The 25,583-nt window shown below is 42.8% G+C and overlaps 2 protein-coding genes across 9 annotated transcripts in view; one reads left to right on the top strand and one right to left on the bottom strand.

Annotated features, from left to right (window-relative positions):
• DOCK4 (dedicator of cytokinesis 4) overlaps window positions 1–24,182 on the bottom strand; it is a 480,689-nt gene extending 456,507 nt beyond the window's left edge. For 4 of the 5 annotated variants that reach the window (XM_089917504.1, XM_089917506.1, XM_022582994.3 and 1 more), the window contains exon 1: window positions 23,799–24,181. Coding sequence is in view for 3 of the 5 variants with exons in the window: in XM_022582994.3 (XP_022438702.1) it covers window positions 23,799–23,835 (37 nt within the window). In the remaining 2 variants the exon portion in view is untranslated. Of the gene's footprint in view, window positions 1–23,798 lie in introns of all 5 variants that reach the window. The other variant, XM_089917502.1, reaches the window with a different exon arrangement.
• A 207-nt stretch (window positions 24,183–24,389) lies between these two features.
• The window catches only part of ZNF277 (zinc finger protein 277), a 117,070-nt gene continuing 115,876 nt past the window's right edge, over window positions 24,390–25,583 (top strand). Inside the window, exon 1 of one of the 4 annotated variants that reach the window (XM_022582954.2) lies at window positions 24,390–24,519. In XM_022582954.2, the coding sequence (XP_022438662.1) occupies window positions 24,429–24,519 (91 nt within the window). In that variant the 5' untranslated portion in view covers window positions 24,390–24,428. The remainder of the gene's footprint in view (window positions 24,520–25,583) is intronic. The other 3 variants (XM_022582943.2, XM_022582974.2, XM_089917517.1) reach the window with 3 other exon arrangements.

Raw genomic sequence — 25,583 nt, 5'->3', positions numbered from 1 at the left:
AGAACAAACAAACAGAGATGAACAATACAATAACTGAAATGAAAACTATACTAGGAGGAATCAATAGCAGAATAACTGAGGCAGAAGAACGGATAAGTGACCTGGAAGATAGAATGGTGGAATTCACTGCTGTGGAACAGACTAAAGAAAAAAGAATGAAAAGAAATGAAGACCGTCTAAGAGACTTCTGGGAAAACATTAAACACAACAACATTGCATTATAGGGGTCCCAGAAGGAGAAGAGAGAGAGAAAGGACCTGAGAAAATATATGAAGAGATTATAGTCAAAAACTTCCCTAACATGGGAAAGGAAATAGCCACCCAAGTCCAGGAAGCGCAGTGAGTCCCACACAGGATAAACCCAAGGAGACACACGCCAAGACACATAGTAATCAAACTGGCAAAAATTAAAGGCAAAGAAAAGTTTATTTATCTCTTGTAAAAATAAAATACAGTGTGTGTGTGTGAAACCAAAAAAAAAAAAAAGGAAATCCTGCCATTTGTAACAATATGGATGGACCTAGAAGACATTATGGTATGGTAAATGAAAGAAGCCAGACACAGAAAGAAAAATAGTGCATGATTTCATTTATATGTGGGATCTAAAATATTCAAACACATAGAGTACAGAATAGAATGGTGGTTTCCCAGGACCAAAAAAAAAAGGTAACAGGAAGTAGGATTACATGACTGAAATGGATGGGAACCTCAATTGTCCCTACATCACTAACTTTTTGCACCTTTTGAATTTTATACCATATGTTGTCAAGTATATTTAAGAGTATGCATTCTGGATCCATACCACCGGCTTCAAATACCAATTTTATACTGTTGTCCTGCATGATCTTAGACAAATTACCTGATCTTTGTGCCTCAGTTTCTTGAGCTGAAAAACAGTACTAACAATACATATCCTGTAAGGTTGTTCTAATACATGTAAAGGTCTTAAAACAGTGCAGGCGCACAGTAAGCCTCAAATTTAAGTATTATATTATGGTTATTATTATCATTATAAATAATTTTTCAAATAAATAAATTTTAAAATAAGTTTTTAAAAGAGCTAGATTTATAATGCACTTACATGGACACATATTTTTTTAAAGTTGCAGAACATAAAAAATGTGATCACATTTCTAAAAATATACACACCAACATAACAGGAAAGGATCTAAGGCTCCACCCCAAAGCAATACAATGATAATTTCTAAAAAAGAGAGTGGGGTAAAGAGGTAAAGGGAGACTTCAGCATCATAATTTACATTCTTCTATACTGTTAAACTTTTAATCACAAGCATGTATAAACTGCATGTGTATGAGTGAGACAAAATTTCGAGCTCACAGAGCACCAACGCCTCATTTCACTAAGGAAACTAAAGATCATATAAAGTAAAAAGTAGCACCCCTTTCATCCACTGAAGAAATAGAGGAAGCAGGTCAAACCAATGGGGATCAAAATGTCAGCTTTTGACATTCAACACCAGATGGAAGGACAAAATTGGGTGTGTAGACCTTTGGCTCACTACCAAGGCAGGGCATGCAAGACCTAGAACATTTGACACGGAACACATGAGAACACAAAGGTGCCCTCTGGGGTTACGCAACAGGGTGGCCACTGGACTACACGATGTCTTCGTTCAAATGAGCAAAAGGAACTGCTTGGGTCCCAGCGCAGCTGGCTAGGCCCAGCAGAGCTCTGGCTGGCTTCCAAACGCCACTTTCTCCCTTTGTGCAGTACACAAACCACACCACTGTACAGAGGACCCAGCTGACACTCCTCGATATTGAATTTAGGTCATGAACATGCAGGTCTCCCGCACCATCACTAACCTCACAAATCAGAAGGCAGACTCTCTGCAGAGGACAGCTCCCAGTGGAAAGGAAAGACTGAGCCAGGCCAACCTGGTCTGCAGTCTCAAACTAGCCAGACAACTGCCAATCAAACCAGGCAGGGAGGAAAGGAGAGAAGGGGCAGAGAAAGGGCAGACAGTTTCATTAACGGAGTTCTCCACTTGGGAACAGGAGGAAAATTAAGTGTTTGCTCTTAACAAAGATACCAGCTACATAAGGTATTATCTAGAATTTTATAAGGCAGAATAGTAATGAAACATGGAAACTAGAAAGAGCAAAAGCAATTTCAAACATAAGAATAGTAATGCAAAAAGCATTCCAGACCCTACTGATGACCTACAAGCTGTGGACTTTGGCTTTTGTGTCTTAAAAAACAGTAGGCATAACTCACTGCCTTGTTACCTCATGACATGATATTATGTCTACCAGGGCTTTGCAAGGAGTACGTCATAGGCATTTGAGATGGGAGGGTTCTTCCTTCTGAAGGCACGTAAATAGCATTCCTGGCCCTGCCCAATGAAGGCCACCAGGACTTCCCAATTATTCATCACAAACAACACATTTCCAAATACCCCTGCGAGTAGGGGTAGAGGGTGAGTGATTCAAGTTGAGAGACACTGATCTAAACTGGAATAAGATAATGTGTCAGCTACATGTAGCACTATTAAGATGATGACAGTTTATATGAGAGTCACCTATGTGCAGCTCCCCAGCCATTCCACACACACCTTTAGCTTACTTGCTTTTACTTATACTATTCCTGCATCCAGGAAAGTCCTCTCTGATTTCTTCCACCTAGTTAACTCCTACAATTCCACTCAACTCTATTCAGATGCCACCTTCTCCAGGACACTTGCCTGCCCAGACAGAAGGGTCCCTTCCTCTGGGTATGCCTGTCTCTCCCAGGACCACAATCAGTGATCCCTTCTCTGCCTTCTCCATGCAGGTTTGAGGTCCTTGGAATTCACCATTCATCTCTGTACCCACAGCAAACTGCATATGCCTAATGCATGCACCTAACACATATTTAATGAAGGATTGAATTTTTAAGCTTCCTGAGGTCCAAAACGCCTTCCCAGACTGATGTTAACTCAGCACAGTGCCTGGCAAAAGAGGAACTCACAAATCAGTGACTATCGCAGGGATGTAGCTGCATGGGTGACCATCACTTGCTAATACATCTGGGTAGGATCAGGTTATTCCAAACCTTCCTTCCCTCCCTCCCTCCCTCCCTCCCTCCCTCCCTTCCCCCTGAATGATCAGTGGGCACTTCCCGTGGGTACTGTTCTGGGTAATTTCTTCGCATTGCACTGTACTCTCTACCTCAGCTTCATACAGGAGCAGTACATAGGAAACACTAGCATTTGGATTAACTCCAACTGATTCAAGGTTTAATAAAGCATGTGCTCCAACTTGTCTTTCATTTCTCTTCTTTTTTCCTTTTAGAGCAAAAGGTACAAGCTACTATATTTGTTTTGCCTCGTTCCAGGCAGCATGGCACTCACCCTCCTTAACAACATGCAGTCGATCCCTGGAAATCAGCTACTGACTCCCTCCTAACAGTGAATCTCTGTTCCTACGGTCACATGCCTTGGATACTGGCTCCCAGAGTGTGAGCCAGGTCTTTCCCGCTTTAGAAGTCTCTCTGCTCCTTCACAAACACCTGTGTGACCCCCATACCTCCCCATGGGGCTTGGAGAAGGTCTTGAGAGAAGGAGATATGGATGGTATCATGACCAAGTATTCTGACTAGTGTGGACTTCCATCTTGAACTCAAGGTCATCCATAATAATTCCTTATGCTTGTAAAGTCCTTTATAATTTACATGGCTTCACAAGAATGATCTCACCTGATCATGATAATTACACTGTGAATAAGCAAGGCAGGTATTACTATCCCTGTTTACAGAGCAAGGAACTAAAGCTTTCCTTGAGTTTCCCTTAAAAGGACCCTTCCCACACTTTACAAAAAAAAAACTGGGACTTCCCTGGTGGTCCAGTGGTAAGGAATCCACCTTGCAATGCAGGTGACGCCGGTTGATCCCTGGTCAGGATACTAAGATCCCATATGCTGTGGGGAAACTAAGCCCTCGCATCACAACTAGAGAGCCCGCCTGCTACAAACTACAGAGCCCACACACTCTGGAGCCCACATGCCACAACTAGAGAGAAAACCTGCATATCACAACTAGAGAGAAGCCCGTGCACCACAACAAAGAGCCCATGCACTGCAATGAAAGGTCCCGCATGCCACAACGAAGATCCCACGTGCTGCAGCTAAGACCCAACCCAGCCAAAAATAAAAAATAAAAAGTAATAAAAACCTGACATGGGCTATAAAAACGATAAAGGATCCATAGGACACCAGTTATACTGAACTACAGAGCAGCCAGTATACACAGCACTGGCAGCGTGGTGCTAAGGTTGGTCTGGGGAACGCAGCAGCAAAGTACGGGCTACACACTGGTGTTTACATCTAAAGATGGTGACTACCCATCAGGATCTTATTGGATCCACTACCTAGACACACGTGCACAAAGCAAGTTCTGCAGACATGGAAAATGAGTATACAGAGAAACAAACTGAGATAGTTCTTCAAATGAATGGCAGAGCTGGGCTGTCTTGACTGGTGACATTTGATTTACACTCCACTAGTCACTTCATTTGCTGTGCCTTCACCATCTCATCCTTAAAAAAGGAACAACTCCCTCCTAGCCATGTTCTAGGAGGCTGAAAGGATCTAAAAGGACAAGTGAGAAAGCACCACAAATAGTTAAAAGTCCCACATCAATGGAACGGGGTATTATTATTCTACACACAGGAAAGCTATGATTTCAGCAGTCAAGTCATTTTCTATCAGGCCCAGTGACCTCACAAGAGAGTTGGAACGTGGGTCACACCCTCAGAGGGCTATCTGGGGCAAAAGTCACTTGAAATGAAAGAGATACTCAGTCTGACCACAATCCTTGCTTGATGGTTTATGGCTAGTTTTCCCTGGTACTGCCCAGATCCCCCCGACCCCACCCAAAGGCCCAGCAGGTCTCTACTGTCATGCATTCTATTTTCCTAACCTGTCTTTCCCACATCATGACAACATAGCCCTAAACTGCCTTTCCTAAGCGGCACCTAATCTTTTATACAGCACCTGACAAATGATGACTACCACAAGGTAGTATGACTACCCACAAGGGTACCTGCCACTGCTGGCTGCAGCTGAGGGAAAGGGTCACTTTGATGGAGGGGCCATCTCAGCTGCACACTTAGGGATGCTCCAACCCCAGGCTCACGCAAGCACTCCCTGATTGGCTGAGTCGCAGCCCACACTTCTGATGAGGCCTGTAGCAGTGATGGGCTGCGGTGGGCTGGGCTGGAGAACCTCTCTGGGACATCATGGGGGTTCTCAAAGGGAACAGATGGTCAAGGGCCCAACCCAATGCAAAGGTTTCAAAGTCACAGGCTGTCCAACCACTAGCCTTGGCTCTGTGTCAGGAGCCACCTTACATCTCTTTACCCCAGTGGACCTGCCTGTTTCTAAAAAAAAAAAAAAATGAAGTGCTGCAGTAATAACTATGCCTTATGTTGACAGATTGCCTTGAGGGTAATTTACATGCTCCAGTCCTACACTACCACCAGCAAAACCAAAACAAATCAGCAACAAAGACCTGACCAGGGAGACACTGTGACATAGTAGTGAAGGCATGACAGCAAACCATAGTTCCACACCTCATTAGCCTTGAGATCTCGGGCAGGTGCTGTAACATTTCTTTGCCTCTGTTTCTCATTTGTAAAATTACGGGCAATAATAAGAACAGCACCCACATCATGCAGTTGTCATGAGCATGAAATGAAATAACACGTACACAACCTTAGCATGATGCCTGACACACACTAAGAGCTCAGTAAATACTATTATTATAAAAGCAAGGTACTGCCTGTAATCAACTATATCATCACAATATATGGTTGCATCAACAATTTGACATCAAATTAACATTAGCACTAAGGTAAAAATATAAATGCAAGAAACTTCCCATTGTGCTTAATGAGACACTCAAAAAAAAGAAAAACAAAAACAGCAGTATCATGACAAATATGTCATAATAGTTTTCCTTCTTTGAGATATTAAAAACTCCAAAAAGGGTTTCCCTGGTGGCGCAGTGGTTGAGGGTCCGCCTGCCGATGCAGGGGACGCGGGTTCATGCTCCGGTCCAGGAGGATCCCACATGCCGCGGAGCGCCATGGCCGCTGAGCCTGCACGTCCAGAGCCTGTGCTCCGCAACGGGAGAGGCCACAGCAGTGAGAGGGCTGCGTACCGCAAAAAAAAAAAAAACTCCAAAGAGGTCAGTACCCTCTTTAAAGTGCAGCAAGAGCTCTGTGTGAAGGGGGACAGAACTTCAGGGACATATAAAAGAAGTTGCTTACATTAGAGAAACAAAAATCTTCCAGCAAAAATGCCATTACTATAAAAAAAAAAATGGTAAGGGGATGAAGAGGTGGTCTCTAATCACACATTTTTGTACACATGCTTATATTTGTTTTTCTTTTTTAAAAAAGCTAATACAAGTTAATATTGATGCCCAGAGAAAAATATATTTTTTTAAAAGCTAACCACGAGATAGACTAGCACTTGTCAGTTACCTTTTTCTTTTAAATCCTGCTTAAAATGTGCAATTGCCCAAGTAAATTTTAAGTATGCCAAAACACTGAGAAATTACAAAACTCAACACCAAAATAATTCATATGTTACAACCATAATTACTTCTATAGTTAGGAAATTATTATCCTCATAAGAAAATCCTGGCAAATTGCTTAAAACATTTCCCTTCTGAGTGCATCTAGGAGGAATAAAATGAAAATTCAGAGTTCAGTCATTTTGATGTCCCCACGCCTAAGAAGACTTTATCTCCGTCAATTAGCTACCTGCCATAATTTTAAATGTCTATGCAATAGCCACATTTCCTTGGTTTGTGAGATCTTCCTTCCCTTCCCCCATTTTCATTTTCACAGATGTTTCTGTGGAATACAAAACGAAGGAAAGCTTTCTTCTTCTGTTTCTGTGCCCTCTGCTTTTTTAAGTCTTTGTCTGATTTACTCCACAGAGCTACAGCCAGAAAGAAAATGGGAAGAGAAAGTGGAGAAAGGAGGGTTTGGTTTTGCCCTTAGAAGCCACCATTTCTCAGGTGGAAAATAAGATTGTCATGCCATGATGACATTTTGCCTTGTGTCACAATGATTAATAGTCCTAATTTTTTCCAACTAGGGAAGTAATCGCAACCAGTCGATAGAATCTGACCAATCTTGTACACTGTGGTCTGTGAGTGCTATAATTTCAGTGTGGAATAAGATCTAAGATGATTCTTTTCCTTTGACAGCTAAGTGTTATATTGTATTTCCATCCTTGAGTTCTTTTTTTCACATCTGAAGAAGGAAAGAAGCTTTTCAGAAATAAATTATTTCCAAATCTGACCCTTTTCACAAATTGGCTTTCTTTGAATTGGTACAATGTGACTCAGAAAGGGAGTATGGGGCTTAGTTTATTCATTTGAATATGTTAATCGCCTTGGCAATCCCTTAATAGGGATAGAAAGACTTAGGGGAATAGGGTGGTTTTATATGATATTTATAAACACTTACCAAAATTCACAGAACCAAATTCTATAGGGAATTGCCCAAGAGCATCAAGAAACACACAAGGCTGCAAATGCAGTAAACTGGCAGAAGGGAACACTACAAAGGGTAAATATCTCATACACTTCACCTTCGGTTACCTAAACACAAACCAAAACATTTCAGATACAGAATAAGACAGTTCCACTGATATCTAGTCAGAGGAGTGCCCAAGGAAATCTCTAACTTTCAGTGAATTTTAGAATTTCAAGGAAACTTGGAAATCACCTCATCCAACTCTCATTTTACAGAGGCCCTAAGAAGGCCCTAAGAGAGAAATGCTTTCATACAGTTCAGACAGTTATTATGAAGGAACCAAAATGAGAACCCTAGCCTCTTACTTTCATAAGATAAACTTATGTTAATCCTTTCAAATAAGTAATTTATAGCATGATGGTATCAAATGGTTTTTTCAGACATGAATAGCTTTATTACATCAATATAAACGGTGCAAAATGTGCCACATGGCATATGTGCTCTGGAAAATACAATAATTCCATTACAACTCATAACCCCAAACCAGAAGATTTCTCTCCACCACCACTCAAAGCAGAAAGATATCAGCTGATCAGGAGAATTCCGACAGGAATTTCAAAGCTCGCTGTAACAGAAATTTACCTGTGATCCTCCAGTCTTATTTCAAGGCATTCTGCCATGTCAATGGTTTTCAAATTTTGGTTTTCGCAGTAAAGTTTTCCCGTTTTTTGTCTTTTAATGAACTCTTAGATAGAACCTCAACATCTAACATCAATAAAATCAGCATTTTATCCTAATCGATTTATATTTTCAAACGTTTATCTGCTCAGCATCAAATCAGTCAGTGAGAACACTGAGCAGGGTTCCTGTGAGCCCATATCACACCACTGTGCAAATCAGAAAGAGGACATCTCTCCTTCCCAGCAGAGACTTTACCAAATCCAGCCACCTTGTGCAGAGCACATCCTGCAATACCATACGTGGGGTATGACAGATGGCTTCTAATAAAAAGTTCTAATGAATAAGGCTGTTCCCATGAACACAAAAATTTTAAATGGGAAGCTATAAATGACAACTGTAGTCTATCTCTTCAGCAGGCCACACATCTCTATATTTTGTTTTGGTTGCACAGTAGAGTGAAAAATGCTGTTTCTCGCCAACAGCTAATTGCGTATTTGGTAGCAGTTTTGTTTCTGTCTTTTGATAGCAGCTTGCCTTGCAATCTCAGGATACTCTTATTCTGAAAAAGCAGGGGTAGGAAACTTTCGTTGCAAAGTTGAATCACTAAAAAGTTGGAAATGCACCCCAAACTTGCAGGAAGTTTGCTAAAAATGTCTAAGATACATTGTTCGCCAGAAGATTTTCTACAATTGACCAGTACATGGTGACCAGAGCATGTGAGAAACAGATGTGCCTGAACATCTGGTGTTTTAAGTGGAGTCCAAGAGCCATATGCTATTGTGAAGACTTCACTTATAAACACTCTTAAAAATTTAGACCTGCCCATGCTGACTCAAATAAATTTATTTTATTTTTATATTATAAATTACAATTTCTTACGTAGCAAACATTACCCAAAGAAAAGAAAGTACAAAAGAAAAAAAAAAATCCAGTCCCGTCTTCATGGAGTTTAGTGGTTAGCAGTAGGTTTCTTCATGAAATAGCACTCACAACTTTCTGGTTTTTATTCTCCATCTGGATTTTTGGACGCCAACTTTATACAGTCACAGAACAAATAGAACCATGCCATATGCTTCGGGATTTCTGTAGGTAATTTCATATACTTTTGACAAGTTCTGTCACTCTGACAAATACCTGTCTTCGTCTAGATCAGCCCTGTAGGATGTGGGGGGCAGGCCCTGGCTAGTCCGGTTGACCTCATGTCCTCAGAGCCTGGTTTATACAGTCTGGACAACCTGGTAGATAAACTTAACAAAAAACTACAACACACTGAGCTTAGAGCTTTCTCCCTCATCCAAGGAACCCACTGACTATGGTCTCAATGATCGTTTCCCCCTACATTTATATATTGAAATCCTAATGCCCAATGCGATGGTATTAGGAGGTGAGGCCTTTGGGAGGTGCTTAGGTCATGAGGGCACTGCCCTCATGAATGGGATTAATGCTCTTATAAAAGAGACCCCAGAGAGTTCCCTAATCCCTTCCACCATGTCAGGATACAGTAAGAAGTCTGCAACCTGGAAGAGGGCCTTCACCAGAAGCTGGCCAGGCTGGATCCCCAGCCTTCAGAACTGTGAAAAATAAATTTCTGTTTATAAGCTACCCAGTCTGTGGTATGTTGTTATAGCAGCCTGAATGGACTAGAATACCATTTATTCATCAATTCATTGATTTACTGAGCCTACTAAAAGCTAGCTCTGTATTACCCCCGCAGGAAGTCAAAGCTGGACAGCACAGCATCTAGGGCTTCACAAGCCTGTAGCAGAGGTAGACAGTTTCAAATGGTAGTAACAAGAGCCCTGAGAGAGGCAGCTGCGGGCACAGATGTGGAATAAAGAGCAGTTTTCATTTCTGCCAGGAGGAGTCAGATATGGAAACTCTTAGAGAAGAGACACCACAGTTAGGTTTTCCAGGTAAAGATGGCAAAGGAGGATGGACCGGCCAGGCAGAGTTCCGGCAAGTGCAGAGACCGAGAGTTCAGAAGCAGCATGGCACCTCTGAAAAGCTCTACCTGGTTCCCTAGGATAGAGCACAGGGTGCAGGAGGAAGAACTGTCTGATACGGGACTGGATTGCAGTCAGGGGCCAATTTAGGAAGGGCCTGGTGTGCTTTGAAATGACTTTGGACTCTATCCTGACTGCAAAGGAAACATTACAGGTATTTTTGTGTTTTCAGATGAAGCACATCAACAAAGTTGCTCTATAAAATAGATCACTTGTGGTTAAAATGCAAGACATGTGCTAGAGAAAGAAGAGACTCTAGGTAGGAGACAAATGAGGAGGCTACCACAGTAATCAGACAAGAAGTACCAACCCAGCTCACCCAGGTTGCCATGGCATTGGATCCTTGGCCCTGCAGGTCGAGGCTTCCCTGAGCATGGATGGGGCCCAGGTCCATGCAGAGCAAGGACTTCCAACATCAGAACCACCAGCCTCAGCGTTTAGGGTTTCCAGGACTGCTCCAATCAATGCTGGTCAGCCCTCCCTTCTAGCTCTTTCTTCTAGTCCCTCCATCACTGAGAACTTGCATTTTGCTCCAGGGTTCCTCCTTGGTCCTGGTCACACTTGGCCAAGGTCCATCCTCATTCACAGATGCACATTTTTACTCCCTTCCTGTCATGCAGCCCTGTTTGGTCCTTGGCTCTCATCCCCCCATTCCCCCCACCCCTTCTGGTACCCATCCATCTCCTGACCCACCTCATGACCCCTCCAGCACCACTGTGCTCCATATCCCTCACCCACATGCAGGCAGCACATGAAGGGACTGACCATGACCACCAGAGGCTAAGGCTGAAGTAAAAAGACAATGAAGGGGCTTCCCTGGTGGCGCAGTGGTTGAGAGTCCGCCTGCCGATGCAGGGGACACAGGTTCGTGCCCCGGTCCGGGAGGATCCCACATGCCGCGGAGCAGCTGGGCCCGTGAGCCATGGCCGCTGAGCCTGCGCATCCGGAGCCTGTGCTCCACAACGGGAGAGGCCGCAGCAGTGAGAGGTCCACGTACCGCAAAAAAGTAAAAAATAAATAAAAGACAATGAAGATACTTATTTCATATAATACTGGAATTAATACAAGCGTCTTATTCAAAAAGTAAAGTATGGTGAGCAATTTCTTCACCACTGTCCACAGGCCCCAAAGCTGGGCCTCCAGATTTCAGCCATAGGCCTGTGTGTGCAGAAGAGTGTGGTACCATGACCGGGCCACAGGCTTCAGACCTAGATAATGTGTCCAAATCTCACCTTGAACAAATCACTCACTCTCTCTAGGTTTGCTAAGGCTTCAGTGCGTATATCTGGGGTCAATCACACAGGCCTAGCCCCTGGTAAACATTCATCTTAAGGCTGTTTTTTCCTCTGCCTAGCCACTCTTAGTTAATATTGAATCCATCTTTCTTCCTCTGCCCAGTCTTAGAAGGAAATCACAAAAAAAGACAATCCATTGTCCAAGATACTTAACATTGGTCAGGTGACAGGAATGAATCCAGGGTGGGTGGGGGGTGGGGGTGGGGGAATGGGGGCGGAAATTACCCAGTAGGAAGAGGAAGAAGGTTTTCCAGCTATTTAAAGTACAACTCTACTCAGGTGTTTATACTGGACAATCTCAGTAGCTGGTGACTCACTCTATGGGAAGTATCTTAAAAATGAAACCTCTATTCTTCTGGACAAGTTCTGAGTTTTCCAGGATATGAGACACTCCCTCCTCGGGGCTATTTCCTCAGGCTCACAAGTGAATAGCATCACCATCCCAAGTCCTTATCTTCCTTTTAAAGCTTGAGGGAAAATATGTCTTAACCTTCACACTGATTTCTCTATGATACGTTTATATACTGCCTTACTAAGTGAAATTAAAAAAAAAAAAAAAAGGTATAACACCTACTTTGAAAACAATGTTGTGTAAATTAAACAGAAAACTATGAAACACTTCTACCTTCTTCACCTGTCCAGGGACTCAGTTCTAAACCTCTTCGTGTGCCCCCCAAAAGCTAGCATGATTATAGACAGCAGGCATACCCAATAAATAATCACCCAACATAAGTTTTTCCATCAATGTGTCATTAGATATGCCTTTATACTTATCACTAAGGAAAACAATATGCAAGTAAACTCTTAGAGGGCTGTACTACCTATCAGGATACGCATATTTAAGGACAGAAAATGGACAAAAAATTCCCCCAATATTGCTTTATTCTCCTCAGGGACTTGGCATTTACTCCCCAGGCAGGACTTTCAAAAACGAAGTACACCTAAAGTGATGTCTCCAACCAAATTTCCATATAATAAAACTTCAACTACCTATTCTAAATGCTAACCCACATGGTCAAAACTATTACCCCGAGTTTCTCATAAATAATTGTAGCAGGGAGAAATGACTCATTTCAAGACCCTACTTCTATTAGTTGCTTTGAAGGCATCCAAATTGATTTAATGACTTAAGACAATATGAGCAACTTTGCACAAATGCCATTATTCAAATAAACATATTCCTGGAGTTATCAGCAGATGACCAACATCAAACACTCGGACTCAATTGTCTGTGCTTCCGAGGGTGGACCAAGGGAGTTAGTTAGATCTCAGACCATAGACAGGGGCTACAGTGATTACATCTATTAAACAGAGGCTCAAGATTCTGCTTCTATTTTCTTTGTTCCTCTTCCTACAGTACCTAAAACTGCTCTAATCCATTGTATTAGTCAGCTCAGGCTGCCATAATAAAATACCATAGCCTGGGTGACTTAACAGCAGAAATTTATTTTCTCACAGGTTTTGAGGCTGGAAGTCCCAGATTAAGGTCCAGCAGGGTCAGTTTCTGGTGAGGGCTCTTTCCCTGGCTTATAGACAGCTGCCTTCTCACTCTGTCCTCACATGCCCTTTCTTAGGTATGTGCATGCTCGAGTTCCTGAAGAGAGCTAGTAAGCTCTCTAGGGTCTCTTCCTATAAGGACAGTAATCTAATTGGAACAGGGCTCCACCCTTATGACCTCATTCAACCTTAATTACCTCCTTACTTCAAATACAGCCAGTCTGGGGGTCAGAGCTTCAACATAAGAATTCTGGAGGGACACAAACATTCCATCCGTGACACCCATAAATAAGCAGTTATTCCCCATAATTGCTAAATAAAACCTCTTCAAGTTCTTGACTCTCTACATTGATCAATTTCTCCTGCATAAATTATCCCACGACCCACAGTCTCACTGGACAGAGTTTACAGACAATGGAAAGTGAGCAGTGACACCAACATTCATCTTCTATACAAACACTTCTTGGAGAGAACAGTATTTTTATCTTAGATGATTTGTTTGAAGCTCTTTCTCAAAGAGGGATTAGGGCTCTTTTCCAAAGATTTGTACCCCACAGCCATCTGAAAACACAGCTTTGTGACTACTGGGAAATAAAGCCGCAACATCACAAGTAATCAAGCAGGCATATAGCAAGGAAAGCCACTTTGAAACTTTGGAACACAGTACTTCCTGGGAATAAATGACAAACGAAATTCAGGCCTTCCAGATTCAACTTCCACCAGTCTAACCTCTAATCCTGAGAGGAAAACTCTATATAGGAAATAAAGCTCGGTTTATAAAAGAGTTTATATAATTATTTCTGATTACAAAAGCAATTCATGTTACTTTTTGGAAATTATTAAAAAGTAGAAAGTATAAAAAAATAATGCCACCTCTCAACTGTAACAACTGGTTGTAACAACACTGCAACATGTAATTTTGTATCCCAATTCTTCACTTCTCATAAGTATTTCCTCATTTTAAAACTCATTACCATAATTTTTACATAATTTATACATAATATTTCCTCTGCCAACTTGGTTGGTTTTCTGAATCAACTTACATAAACTATGGATGGGACTATTAAATGAAATGTAGGATGCAATTAATACAAATATAATTTTCCTGAAAAAAACAACTTTTACCTGTGTGTGGAGTTTTATAGGAATCCTCCTATCTTGTCGTTAGTGTTTATCATCCAGATTTCTGGAGAAAAATCTCAGATATTTCTCCTCTCTTGGGTCTTTACAGAACTGCCTATGCACGTTTGGATTTTCCTATTTCTTCGAGAGCCTGGCTAAACCCTAAGCCTGTTAACAAGGAAGCCCTACAGACTCTTCAACCAACTCTGGACACCCTCGGAGAAAGGCCAACAGGTTCTTTCCTCTCCCCAGGACAGTGAGTACTGTTTTCTCCGGAACCTGGGTTAGGGCTATTTTTAGTTGCCTCACAAACATGCATGCCCATGTTCCCAAACATGTTCACCTCCAGTCACCAAGGCAGACAGGATTCTTTCATTTTGGATGAAAAAAAAAAAAAGAACCAAACCTCTACATTTCTGCTTAAAGATTTCAAGGAGATCTTTATGCTTAGATTAATGCCCAATTAACACTCTCAGAAAATCGAACAATAAATTGTTTGGTTAAGAAAACAGTTCACTAGAACTTCCCTGGCAGTACAGCGGTTAAGACTCCGAGCTTCTAATGCAAGGGGCGTGGGTTCGATCCCTGGTCGGAGAACTAAGACTCCACATGCCGTGCAGATCAGCCAAAAAAACCAAAACGGTTCACAACTTGGGGGAGTAATGGTTATCAAATTCACCCAGGAAGACGTGCGACTTTCATAACCAGAAGGGTTCTCACCAGCCTCCATCCACCAACCTTCTCTTTCTGGCACACACACAGGGGACACGAATGGGGGTGGAAAAGAAATACACATGTGTAACTGGCAGCTTCCCAAAGCCTCCCATGCGATTGTCATGCTTTCCCTCTTCCTCCCCAGCTGAGAAGCAGCCATGTTTAGTTCATTACAGAGTGACAGACGCCTGTTTCTGGATTTAGCGGCTTTCCTTCTTCGATAGGGATACAAATGTGATCACTGACTGATGCAACCTGGGTCTTGAACCTCTCTGCAATACCAAGGATGGGGCTAAAAATAAAGGTGTGGGTTTGCTCCCACTTACAAGTCTTCCTTCCTGGTTGAAGTGAACAGCTCTAAGCCAAGTTCCCAGTGATAAGTCATCAGGTGCAACGGACCATGGTTTTTGGCAATTCAGACAAGATTATCTCTTAGCCTACCATGTCCTTCTCTGGCACCAATAGACTGCAAGCAAAACTATAAAATCCAGCATGCTTTGTTACTGCCATACTTCAAAGGTGCCTACAAAATCAGATTTTTTATGAAGACTGCAGTACACCTGTCGAAGACAAGATGGTGGGCTTCCCTGGTGGTGCAGTGGTTGAGAGTCTGCCTGCCGATGCAGGGGACACGGGTTCGTGCCCCAGTCCGGGAAGATCCCACATGCCGCGGAGCGGCTGGGCCCGTGAGCCATGGCCGCTGAGCCTGCGTGTCCGGAGCCTGCGCGTCCGGAGCCTGTGCTCCGCAGCGGGAGAGGCCACAACAGTGAGAGGCCCGCGTACCGCAAAAAAAAAAAAAAAAAAGGCAAGATGGTATTCTCCGTCGACTCCTTTCCACCCAACCAACCACCCACCTTCCTGTCCCAGTTGTTTCTCCAACTGGTCATCTCTCAAGAAAATACAAAGATGAGATGGAACGAGAAGGACCATAGAGGCCTCAGGCGGTAAAGGACACATACCAAGTTGAATGTATTGACCTGGCCTCGAAGGTGGTGACAGTGGGGAGGGGCAACGGGTCTTCCTGCCCAGGTCACTGAGGTCACTGAGGCTGCTCTGCTTAATGAGGGAAAGCAGAGGGAAGCTACCAAGTGGTTTTCATAATGCAGCTCCACCTGCCTTGGAGAAATTCCTCCCGAATTTTGGCAACAGGTTTTCTGTCAGACTTCATTTCTAATATTATCAATGTTTGCCTCTTTGCGTACGTTTATTGATCTTTCCGTGGGAAGTAATGCAGGCTATATTAGGGGAATGGAGCCTAATGTTATCTTAAGCTGGAATCCCTTACTTAAAATCACATAGTTTTCAGGAGTACACTGGTATAACTTTAAGAATTCTAAATTTGACCTTGGGGTTCCTAAGAGTTATTACACATTTACTACACACACACACACACACACACACACACAATGCAGTCTATATGCACAAATATATTGCTTTGGATATCTGAGCATTTTCCCATTTGTGGATGTGTATATACACCTATATGCTGTTTGAGGGATGTATAAATCTTGCTTATTGAAATCATTTGTGGTTTCTGTTTTTCAACGTTCTGTTGAGGAAATCTCACAAACATGCATAATCTCGCATGAGACATTTGCTTGGGAGAGAACTGCCACGGAAATAGAAATAACTTATGCCTTAACCAGGCAATGCACTAATGGGAAGCAAGAAAAGACCATAAAATCTAGTTTCCTACCAACTCCACATGGACAGCTAATATTTCTTATTTTACAGCCCCCATACCCATATTAATAAAGTGCTTCAAGATGACTGAGCTTTTAAAATTTAGGACCTGTCACTTTAAAACTTAGACAAGCTGACTACATAATCAGTCAATACAATTAATAAAGTGGATCACTTCAGTCATCACACACAAACCAAATGACTCTATAATCATGCTCTTTAGTCTAGAACTTCTCTCCTTTGCCTCAGAGTGATATCCTATTCCTGTCTATGCAGATATCGCCACCTGAATGTTTGATGAGTATGGACAACTCTAGGCCATCACAAACTCTTAATCTTACACCATAAACCTTCCCCACCTACAAAAACGTCTCTGTCGTTGAACAGCACCTATGTTTACCCAGTTGTTCAAGCTGGAAACCAGGAAGACACTAAATTGCTTCCTTTCCCTAACTCCTCACATCCAGTTACTGTTGTTTCCATCTCCTAAACATCTTAGATTATCCACATTTCACCATGCAGGATGGCTCACCGGGTTCAGGTACTTATCTCTCACCTCATCTACTGCAATAATCTCTCTTAGACCATTTTTATGCCACCCCTGTCATCCAAAAGCAACAATATGTGTGAATATTGCTCATATCTCCAACCAAAAGGAATTCTTAAAAAAAGAATTTGCTGGTAATCATTATAGTCTAACAATTCTTATCTGTGCATTAATTATATCTTCTCTCTATGCTACGCATTAACTACATCTTCTCTATAATGCTACACATTTTATGTAGTTTCAATCACTGTCTGTATTTCCTTTGATTTATTTTGTCACTTGACACTACATACCTGGAATGTATTTCAGAAATAGCATTATTTATGGAATTATTCCATTTCTTGACTATAAATACCCTGCTGTGCTGATAATCAGAAGTGATTAAAGTATTCCAGTATTGGAATTGATGTTGTTTCACAGACAACATGGCAAGGAATAACTCTGTGCATAAAGTGTTGTGTCCCTATTGATTTTTTTTTCATGTAACCTTTGAGGGGTGGGATTACTGACTCAAACGCCTCCTAATGACTGTCATGTTAGGCAAAACAGAATAGTGGCTAAGGGAGCAGGCTCAGTCTAAAACTTTTTGGGTTCCAATCCTAGTTCCACCATTTCTGTGTGACCTCAGACAAGTTACCTAACCTCTCTATGACTCAGTTTCCTGTAAAATATGAGTGATAACTGAACCTTTCCTCATGGAGCTGTCATAAGGATTAGACAGAGAACACATGACAAGCTCTCAGAACTATACTTGGCAAATAGACAGTGCTCCACAAAGGCTATTAAATACATACATTCATTTCCAAAAGTATCACATTAATATTCAATACAACCAGCAGGGTAACGCATATCAGTTTTACTGCAACCTTGTCACCAAAAGGCATTAACACTATTTTTGGTGATTCTTATTTACTTAGTAGATATCCAGTGTATCTTAGCACACATTTTTTTTAAATGCCAGAAAGTAAAACAGTTGTTCCTTAAGTACATTTAAATTGCTTAAATAAAAATAGGCTTGAGGAACTTTACTTTATTCTTTAATATTATATATACTCTGACCAAATAAGCTTACCAGTTTAGATTTTTAAGAAAACAAATTACATGAGCTGCCTTGTTTCTTCTACTAGTGGTCAACAATATGTAAAAGGGTAGAAAAGAATGGTGCTGGTAACCCTACAATTGGCAAACTCATTAGATCTGTTATATTTATTCTTCTGCTATAGTGGCCAGAGATCACCGTCAAAGGAAATTATATAGAAAAATCCAAAATTGGTCTTTAGGCAGTTGATCCCAGCCCTTGTCAAAAAGATCCTAGTAGAAAGACACATGTAATGTTAAAGAGACAATTTATACAATGTATCTGATGGCTTTGTATACTTGTTCCACTGTAAATGAGAAATATTATATAAAAAGACAGATTTTGACTTATATTGAAAGAAAAAAGTATGATTAAAGTTTAAGCTAAAATAAACACAAATATATATTTGTCAAAAAGCAACAACAACATCATGAATGAACTTAACTAGAAACCCAACAAGGTCTAAGTTCCAGTCCTTCCTGTTTCACAAATGTGGTATCTAGAGCAGTGCTTTTCAAACTATATGTCAGGACCCATTAATGAGTCACTACGTTAATGACAACTTTTTTTTTAAGTTTATAAATAAATTTATTTTATTGAGGTATAATTGACATACATTATATTAGCTTCAGGTATTACAACATAATGATTTGATATTTGTATATATATTTTTAAATGAAAAAGAATAGAACATCAAAGAAAGTATGAGCAAATATTGTTTCACTTATATGTGTGTGGGGTGGTGTTGGTTGTGTCAGGAAATAAAATGTATTTCCTATTATGGATGACAGTTAAACAAGATTAAAAGCCACTGATCTAGAGTACAGGCATATCTCATTTTATTGTGCTTCCCACTTACTGCATTTTTAAAATTTATTTTATTATTTTTTTTTTTTTTTACAAATTGAAGGCTTGTAGCCACCCTGCAATGATGGTTTGCATTTTTTTTTTTTAGCAATAAGGTATTTTTAAATTAAGGTATGTACATTATTTTTTTAACATAACGCTATTGCATTCTCAATAGACTACAGTATAGTGTAAACATAACTTTTATATGCACTAGGAAACCAAAAAATTTGTGTGACTTGCTTTATGTGATAATTCGCTTTATTGTAATGGTCTGGAACCAAACGCACAATATCTCCAAGGTAAGCCTGTAAGTCACTTAACTTCTGTGAAGTTGTTTCCTCATGTCTTAAATGGAAGTTATCATTCTACTTCAGAGAGCAGACCCAAGTGAAATAATTTCACAACATTTTGTTACCTATAAAACATTGTATTAATATGGTAAGGTTATAGCATCTTGGTTGGGTTTCCTTAGAGTTTAACGTTTCTCTGTTATATATGCTAACAGCATAAAGTCACTATGCTAGAAATTTGGACATACTGTAAGAAATTCTGAAAATGTAGTCTCCTAAGAAATGGAGCTAGAGACAGGAAAGCCTTAAGTTTCTTGAAATTTTTATTAACTCCTTTGTAGTACTTACCATACAGCCTCTGGGGAAAAAACAAGACTAAAGAAGAAAGGCAGCATCTTTGTGTTACTGAGGGGCCTCGTGAAAGAATCATCACTTAGGAGAATGGCCAAAAGGGGGAAACGTTTACAGGCTATTCCCACAGGAGGCCAGATCAAGAACGTCAGCTGCCATCCCACTGTCTGCACAGCCCTTCAATGGTACTTTACTTGTAGGTATAAATCACTCCTCTTTGCTTCTCGCTGAAAGTTTAGAATCCTGTGCCAGGCTCTAAATGCCACAAACAATTCCAGGCAGCACATCTTTATCTAGCTACACATGTTATCTGCACACATCACAGTACCACAAATAGGAAACATTTTAAGGCTGCTAGCTAACAAACTGAAAACAGCTAAGAGGAAAGGTACACTCCCTCATAACTCTCCCACACAGGCTACCATTAAAGCACGCTTCTGAAGGAAAAGACATTCTAAAGATCCTGTGTAAATAAGAGACGGTACCTCTCCCCCTAAAAATAGAAGGGGCTTTAAAAAGGAACAGAATTCCTACTTGGATGAGTTCAAAAAGCACATCAGGATAAATGGAGGACAGGAATGTTTGTGAGTACTCAGTGATACTGGTACTATAATAATTCATTTTTTAAATGACATCCATGACCTTCAGATCAGCTTGTTCTGAGTTTTGTTTCTTGTAAGCCTCATGGATTTTTTGCAGTGATCAATCCAGACCATATTCCCCCTCTAAGCTTAACTGGATTCACACATGTAAAACATCTGGCTGGATGTAGAGGAGCAGTTTGCAGCTCAGTAAGCCTACTGCCTCACCTGGGAATGCTGCATGAATGCCTGCTGAGCAAATGAATGTAGAAACAGATCTGCAATGGTCCTAACTTTCTCTGTGACTAATTCCCACCACTTTAAGGGAGGGGACAGGGGGTATGACAGATGAGGACAGGCAGAAGGCAGACAGTGGGCGTGAGGTAAGTTCTGAAGAGGTGATCAAGAATGCTTTAGTCATTGCCCACGGAGTTCCTGCTGGACAATCAAACAGACTGAAAAAGCAAGCAACCATCACCTTGGTTCTGGCAGCTTGCCAGGTAGTTTGCTTACCTGTGATCTTAGTTGAAAACCATGTGGGATGTGTCACAGCAAAAGTGTCTTTCTCATAACAATCTTGACACAATAGAAATGTCTTTCTTACCAAAGGACACACTTGTTTGGAAGAGCTCTACAGAATCAGTACTGGGAAGGATCTTGGATATCATTTGACCATGATGTTGAGACCCTGAAAAGTTAAGTGACTTACCTAAGGTCACACAGCTGGCAGCATTGTCTAGACTAAGACCAAAAGCTAAACAGAATCTCCCAAGATAAAATATGCCTATCATTGTGCCTACTAACATGTTTTTAAAGAGACAAGGTTCCCTATCACTCAGGACTCTAGCTTTATCACTATACCTGTCTGATTCCTTAGAACACTTAGGTATATGACTATGTACACATTGTTTTAAGACTATTCATCAGTTAAATGGAGGAGATAGTGCCCACACATCAGGTTTGAAAAGGAATTTCTATCTCTGGTACACCTTACTACAGGTATGAAATTTAAGTCATTTTATCCATGTTTACAACGTGTTGCTTGAAACTGAAACACTAATATATAAAGACACATAATTATCTCATACATAATTGATGGTAGATAAGAAGTATATTAGAAATATACAATTTGCATGGAAACTTCAGGCACTCAAAGTCACAAAGACCAATTTATTTCAAAGAATGAGGAAAGTGAATTACTACTACACCTGATATCAACCAAACATTTGTGCCCATAAAACATCTTTTCCTTAGTATTTATAAAAAACTAGACAAGAAAAGCACATACACTAACCAAGTTTATAAAAATAAATAAATCTATAACAACTTGCAGCATAGGCAGCTACAAACAGTGCTCTCCGTGGTGAGAAATAAAGTACACACATAAGAATCCTAGCAAAATTTTCACCACACACACACACACACACACACACACACACCTAACAGATGGATTCTAAAAAACAGCTAAGCATTTCATAAGCCAAATGCTCAAAAATTAATAATAAAAGATGGTTAACATTCCATGTTATGTGTGATATTGTATAAACGAGCACAACAGACAACCCCCGCCCCACCGCTTTCGCCGCTCATCTCACTCAACCTTTTTCCAAATGTGTGCTCATCCTTCCGCCTCTCCTACTCTGCAACCAAATCACAGCCACCCAAAGGCGAGGTGTCTGCTGCAGCCCAAAACACTTGAGTGATAACATCCAGTTTGCCATTCCAGGAAATCCCAGAGTATGTTTTAATCCTCTGCCCACAGCTTGCAAAGAAAGGTGAGAGAACTAATTGATACCAGCACCCCAGCTGTGACCTGGCGCATAAAGAAATCAAGAAAGTAAATCCCATCCATAATCTGTATAATTTAACACTTGGAAGAAAGCAACATCTGGGATCAACTCCAAGCGGGACTGTGTTGCTGGACGTGTCTGTGCTTCCTGCACTCAGTGATAACCCGGTGACAAGGGAACACTCCAGGTCCTCACCAGTTCAGCAAAGGCAATGTATTTTCCTAGCCAGGGGTAATCTACTCCAAAAAAGGGGTGAGTGAAGGGAAGGAAACATCTACTCCTTGCCAGTAGAGTGCCTGGCAAAGGCTCCCCTTACACTTCAAAGAGAGGGAAAGGTGGAACCCCTCCCCAAAGGTGGGTCCTGGACAAACTATTGTCTTGCTAGCCAGTCAAAATCCAGAATGAAAGCTAATGTAATATACAGGAATGACTTTGTTTAAACCTTTCAGGGGACTCCAAAGTCCTATCCCCAGGCGAAGTTGGGAAAAAAAAAAAAATTCCCTGTAACTATGACTCCCTGGAAAGGCTTTCCAGATTTTTTAAATTACAGGAAAATGAAAAAAAATTACAGGAAAATGAATTTAGAACATAAGCAGATACCTACACATCATCTAAATCACTAGATCTATACCCAATTTAAAAAAAAAAAAAGTACACCAATCAGCAGGACGGGGCATTATAGAAAATAGAGATTGTTAGTAAAATCCATAATGCTTTCTCTCTGTTAAACCTTCTGAGAGGTTATAATTGCATTTGGCTGCTGCAGGCTTGTCAGAGAGCCTGGCTTAATAGTCGCAACCTAAAAGGAGTAACTGCCAAGGGGCGACTCAGCTGAAATCAAACAACAAAAACGGGAACTGTAATCGGCCTGAAATGGAAGGAGGGAAAGGAAGGGAGACTCCTGTATTCATCAGTCAACATTAATGTCCTTTGTTGTTCACCTTTGCACAGAAGAACGAGCGCTACCCTGCTCCTTTTCCTCCGAACACCAGTGTCTGGGTAGTCCTTTCCTAAGAGCTGTCTCCTTGCCTCGAAGACCCAAGCTTTCCGATTCCCTCTCCCCATTAACACTCCACAGCTGTCCTCCACCACCCCACCCCCCAACCGGGCTCACCCCGGGCAGAGAGGGTAGTCAGAAGTAAAAACATTGCTGAAATACCCGTTCCCCTCCAAAGACCAAAGTGCAGAGCTACGCAGATGTTGAAATTTACCAATTTCCCCCCGCCTCTCAACACACACTCGGTAACCCGGGATGGAAGGGAGGAGGGAGGCTCGGGCCGGACTCTGTCAGAGCGGCTCTTTTGAGGACGGTGCCACATTCCGCTCCCCGGGAATGTTGAAGGGAGGCAGAGAGAAGGTTTTGCGCCTCTCTTCTGTTTTGGGGATGTTCTCTCTACGCGACTGTTGTTGCCTCCCTTTCCACCCTGAGAAATCGTCACAGCCCTTGCAGTCTTTGGGGAAAAAGGAGAAGGAGGGAGCGGAATGCCGTTCGCCCTCCTCTTCCAACTTGACATACACACGCCCCGTCGCCACTCCGAACTCCGCAGGCAGAGCCCGCAGCAGGCGGACTGGCGGCGCGCTCCCCTCAGCCGTCCGAGCGCTCCCTCCGGGAGCCGGTGCCTGGAGCGCCCATCCGGCGTTAAAGCGCGAGACCCCGGCGCGCACCCCTCTGCGCGGAGCTGGCTGGGCAAAGCCCCGAACCCACAGCGCGATGCTAGGATTAGGCATTTCCAGCCGGGTGGAGAGAGAGGGGCGCGGGGGCAAGGACGCGAAATACGCACACGCTCCGGCCAGAGCGGAATAAAAGTTCGCCCAGCTGAGACTCACCCACGCCGTATTTCTCGTGCTCCGTAGGTATCCACATGGCTAGAGAGGGGTCCAGGGTCTTCGGGCTTTGGAATCCCCGCGCCCCTTCTACGACTCACAACAATGCACAGCTCCCGAGTAGCGGTTGCAGCGCTGGAGCCCGGCGGCTCCGCGCGGGCTGCAGGCGCTGGGCAAGGTCTGCGCTGGAGGCTCCCGAGCCCAGCGTTGACACCGCGCGGCCGAGGCTGCGCCACCCGCCGCTCTCCCGGCGGTAGCTATTCACAGTCCTCCGACGCGCTCCCGGGAACCCGGAGGCGCAGTCATTGTTCTGATTCACTGAACTAAGCGAACACGCCGGGGCACTCTCGGGCGCACCCCCTCCCGCCAGCGCCTCTTCCAGCCCTCCCTGCCTAGCGCCCCCGCAGCACCCTGGGAACTGTAGTTCTGGGCCACTCCATCCCGGAAGGAGGCGGGGAATTAGCGGCTGGGGGCGGGGATACGTTCCGCTCGCCACGTCCTATTGGCCCAGATAGTGACGGCGCGGCGTGGGAGTGGAGGAGACGCCGCGTCGATGGGGAGTTCATTTCCAATCGCGTTTCCATTGGTTCCGCGCCTGTCCGCAGCCCTCCCTTTTTTTTCCTCAGCCGCGTAATGGCTGCTCCCCAGACACAGGGGGCTGCTACCCAAGGAGAGGAGGACGGTGATGGCAACCGTGGCGGAACTGGGGGTGTCAGTTATGAGGGTGAGTACGGTGCCTCTGAGGTGTCTTCCTTTCGCTCCGACCTGGAGTGCCGCTGACTGCTGGGCGGACCCTAGCTCTAAGGCCACCTGAGCACGAGGGAACCTCGGGCAGGGCCCAGCGGGATGGCGTGGGGTCGGAGGCGGCTAGTTGTTGGGGGCTGTCTGGGAGGGAAGAGAAAATGGGATGCCGTAGCCTCCACAGCCAGGGAAGTTCCCTGGGCGTCTGTCCCACATTTGGAGCCCCCACCTTTGCGCTCGCTGCCGAGTGGGCGTGGGTCATGTCACGTTCGTGCGTGGGTTATTGTAACTCTGGGATTAGCCACTCTCTTTCCTCGCCAGTACCCTACCCCTGCCTCGGTTTGCTTGGTTTGGCCTCGGGAGATAGGTTTTATTTTGATTTGGGTGGATTTCCAGTTGCAGACTGGTTGGTCGCTGCTATCCACTCTACAGATTTTCTCAACTGCTGGCTGGAGTAGCCTCTGAAGGGAAAGTGTGTGTGGCTCTCACAGTTTACCCCCTCGCTCTTTGACTGCCCCGGGCGTTCTCCAGGATTGAATGTGGAGTCTGGGAGACCTTCCAGACTGGGTCCTTAGAACGAGAGGAAGGGAAGTGGTAATTTGCAGTCATGGTTCCAGAGAAAATCATCAGAGCTACTTCGGCTTCACTTGACTTTCAAGTTGTCTTCTGATCCAATGTAGAGAGCAAAAATCACACTTTGAAAGCTGCAGGGGGTTTTCTTTAGAATTCCTAGTCCCATTCTTTTACCTTTAGTCTGTCTATCCCCATCCCACTCTCTTCTTTTTTGACTTGTTCATGTAACACAGCTGGTTGTCTTTTTCTAATGGACATGGTTTGGGGCTTAAATTTGGTTCTCCGTCCTTGTTGGGTTTTATAAAAATTTCTTTCTTTGTTTTTGCTTTCATGGTTAAATTGACATTTAGTCTTAAGCTTTTGTCTTTGCACAGAGATTTCTTCCCACTTCTTATCAATGGAACCCCTAGCTTTGAAATTATTTCAGTACCTCTACCAAAGAAATCTTTGGCTAAGCTCCATACTTAAATATTG

The sequence above is a fragment of the Delphinapterus leucas genome, chromosome 9, assembly GCF_059928025.1.
Source record: "Delphinapterus leucas isolate spDelLeu-1000000601 "Yukka" chromosome 9, BTC_Dleu_Yukka2, whole genome shotgun sequence".
Taxonomy (NCBI): domain Eukaryota; kingdom Metazoa; phylum Chordata; class Mammalia; order Artiodactyla; family Monodontidae; genus Delphinapterus; species Delphinapterus leucas.
The sequence above is the reverse complement of the archived record's forward strand: the minus strand, read 5'-3'. Positions and strand labels throughout refer to the sequence as shown.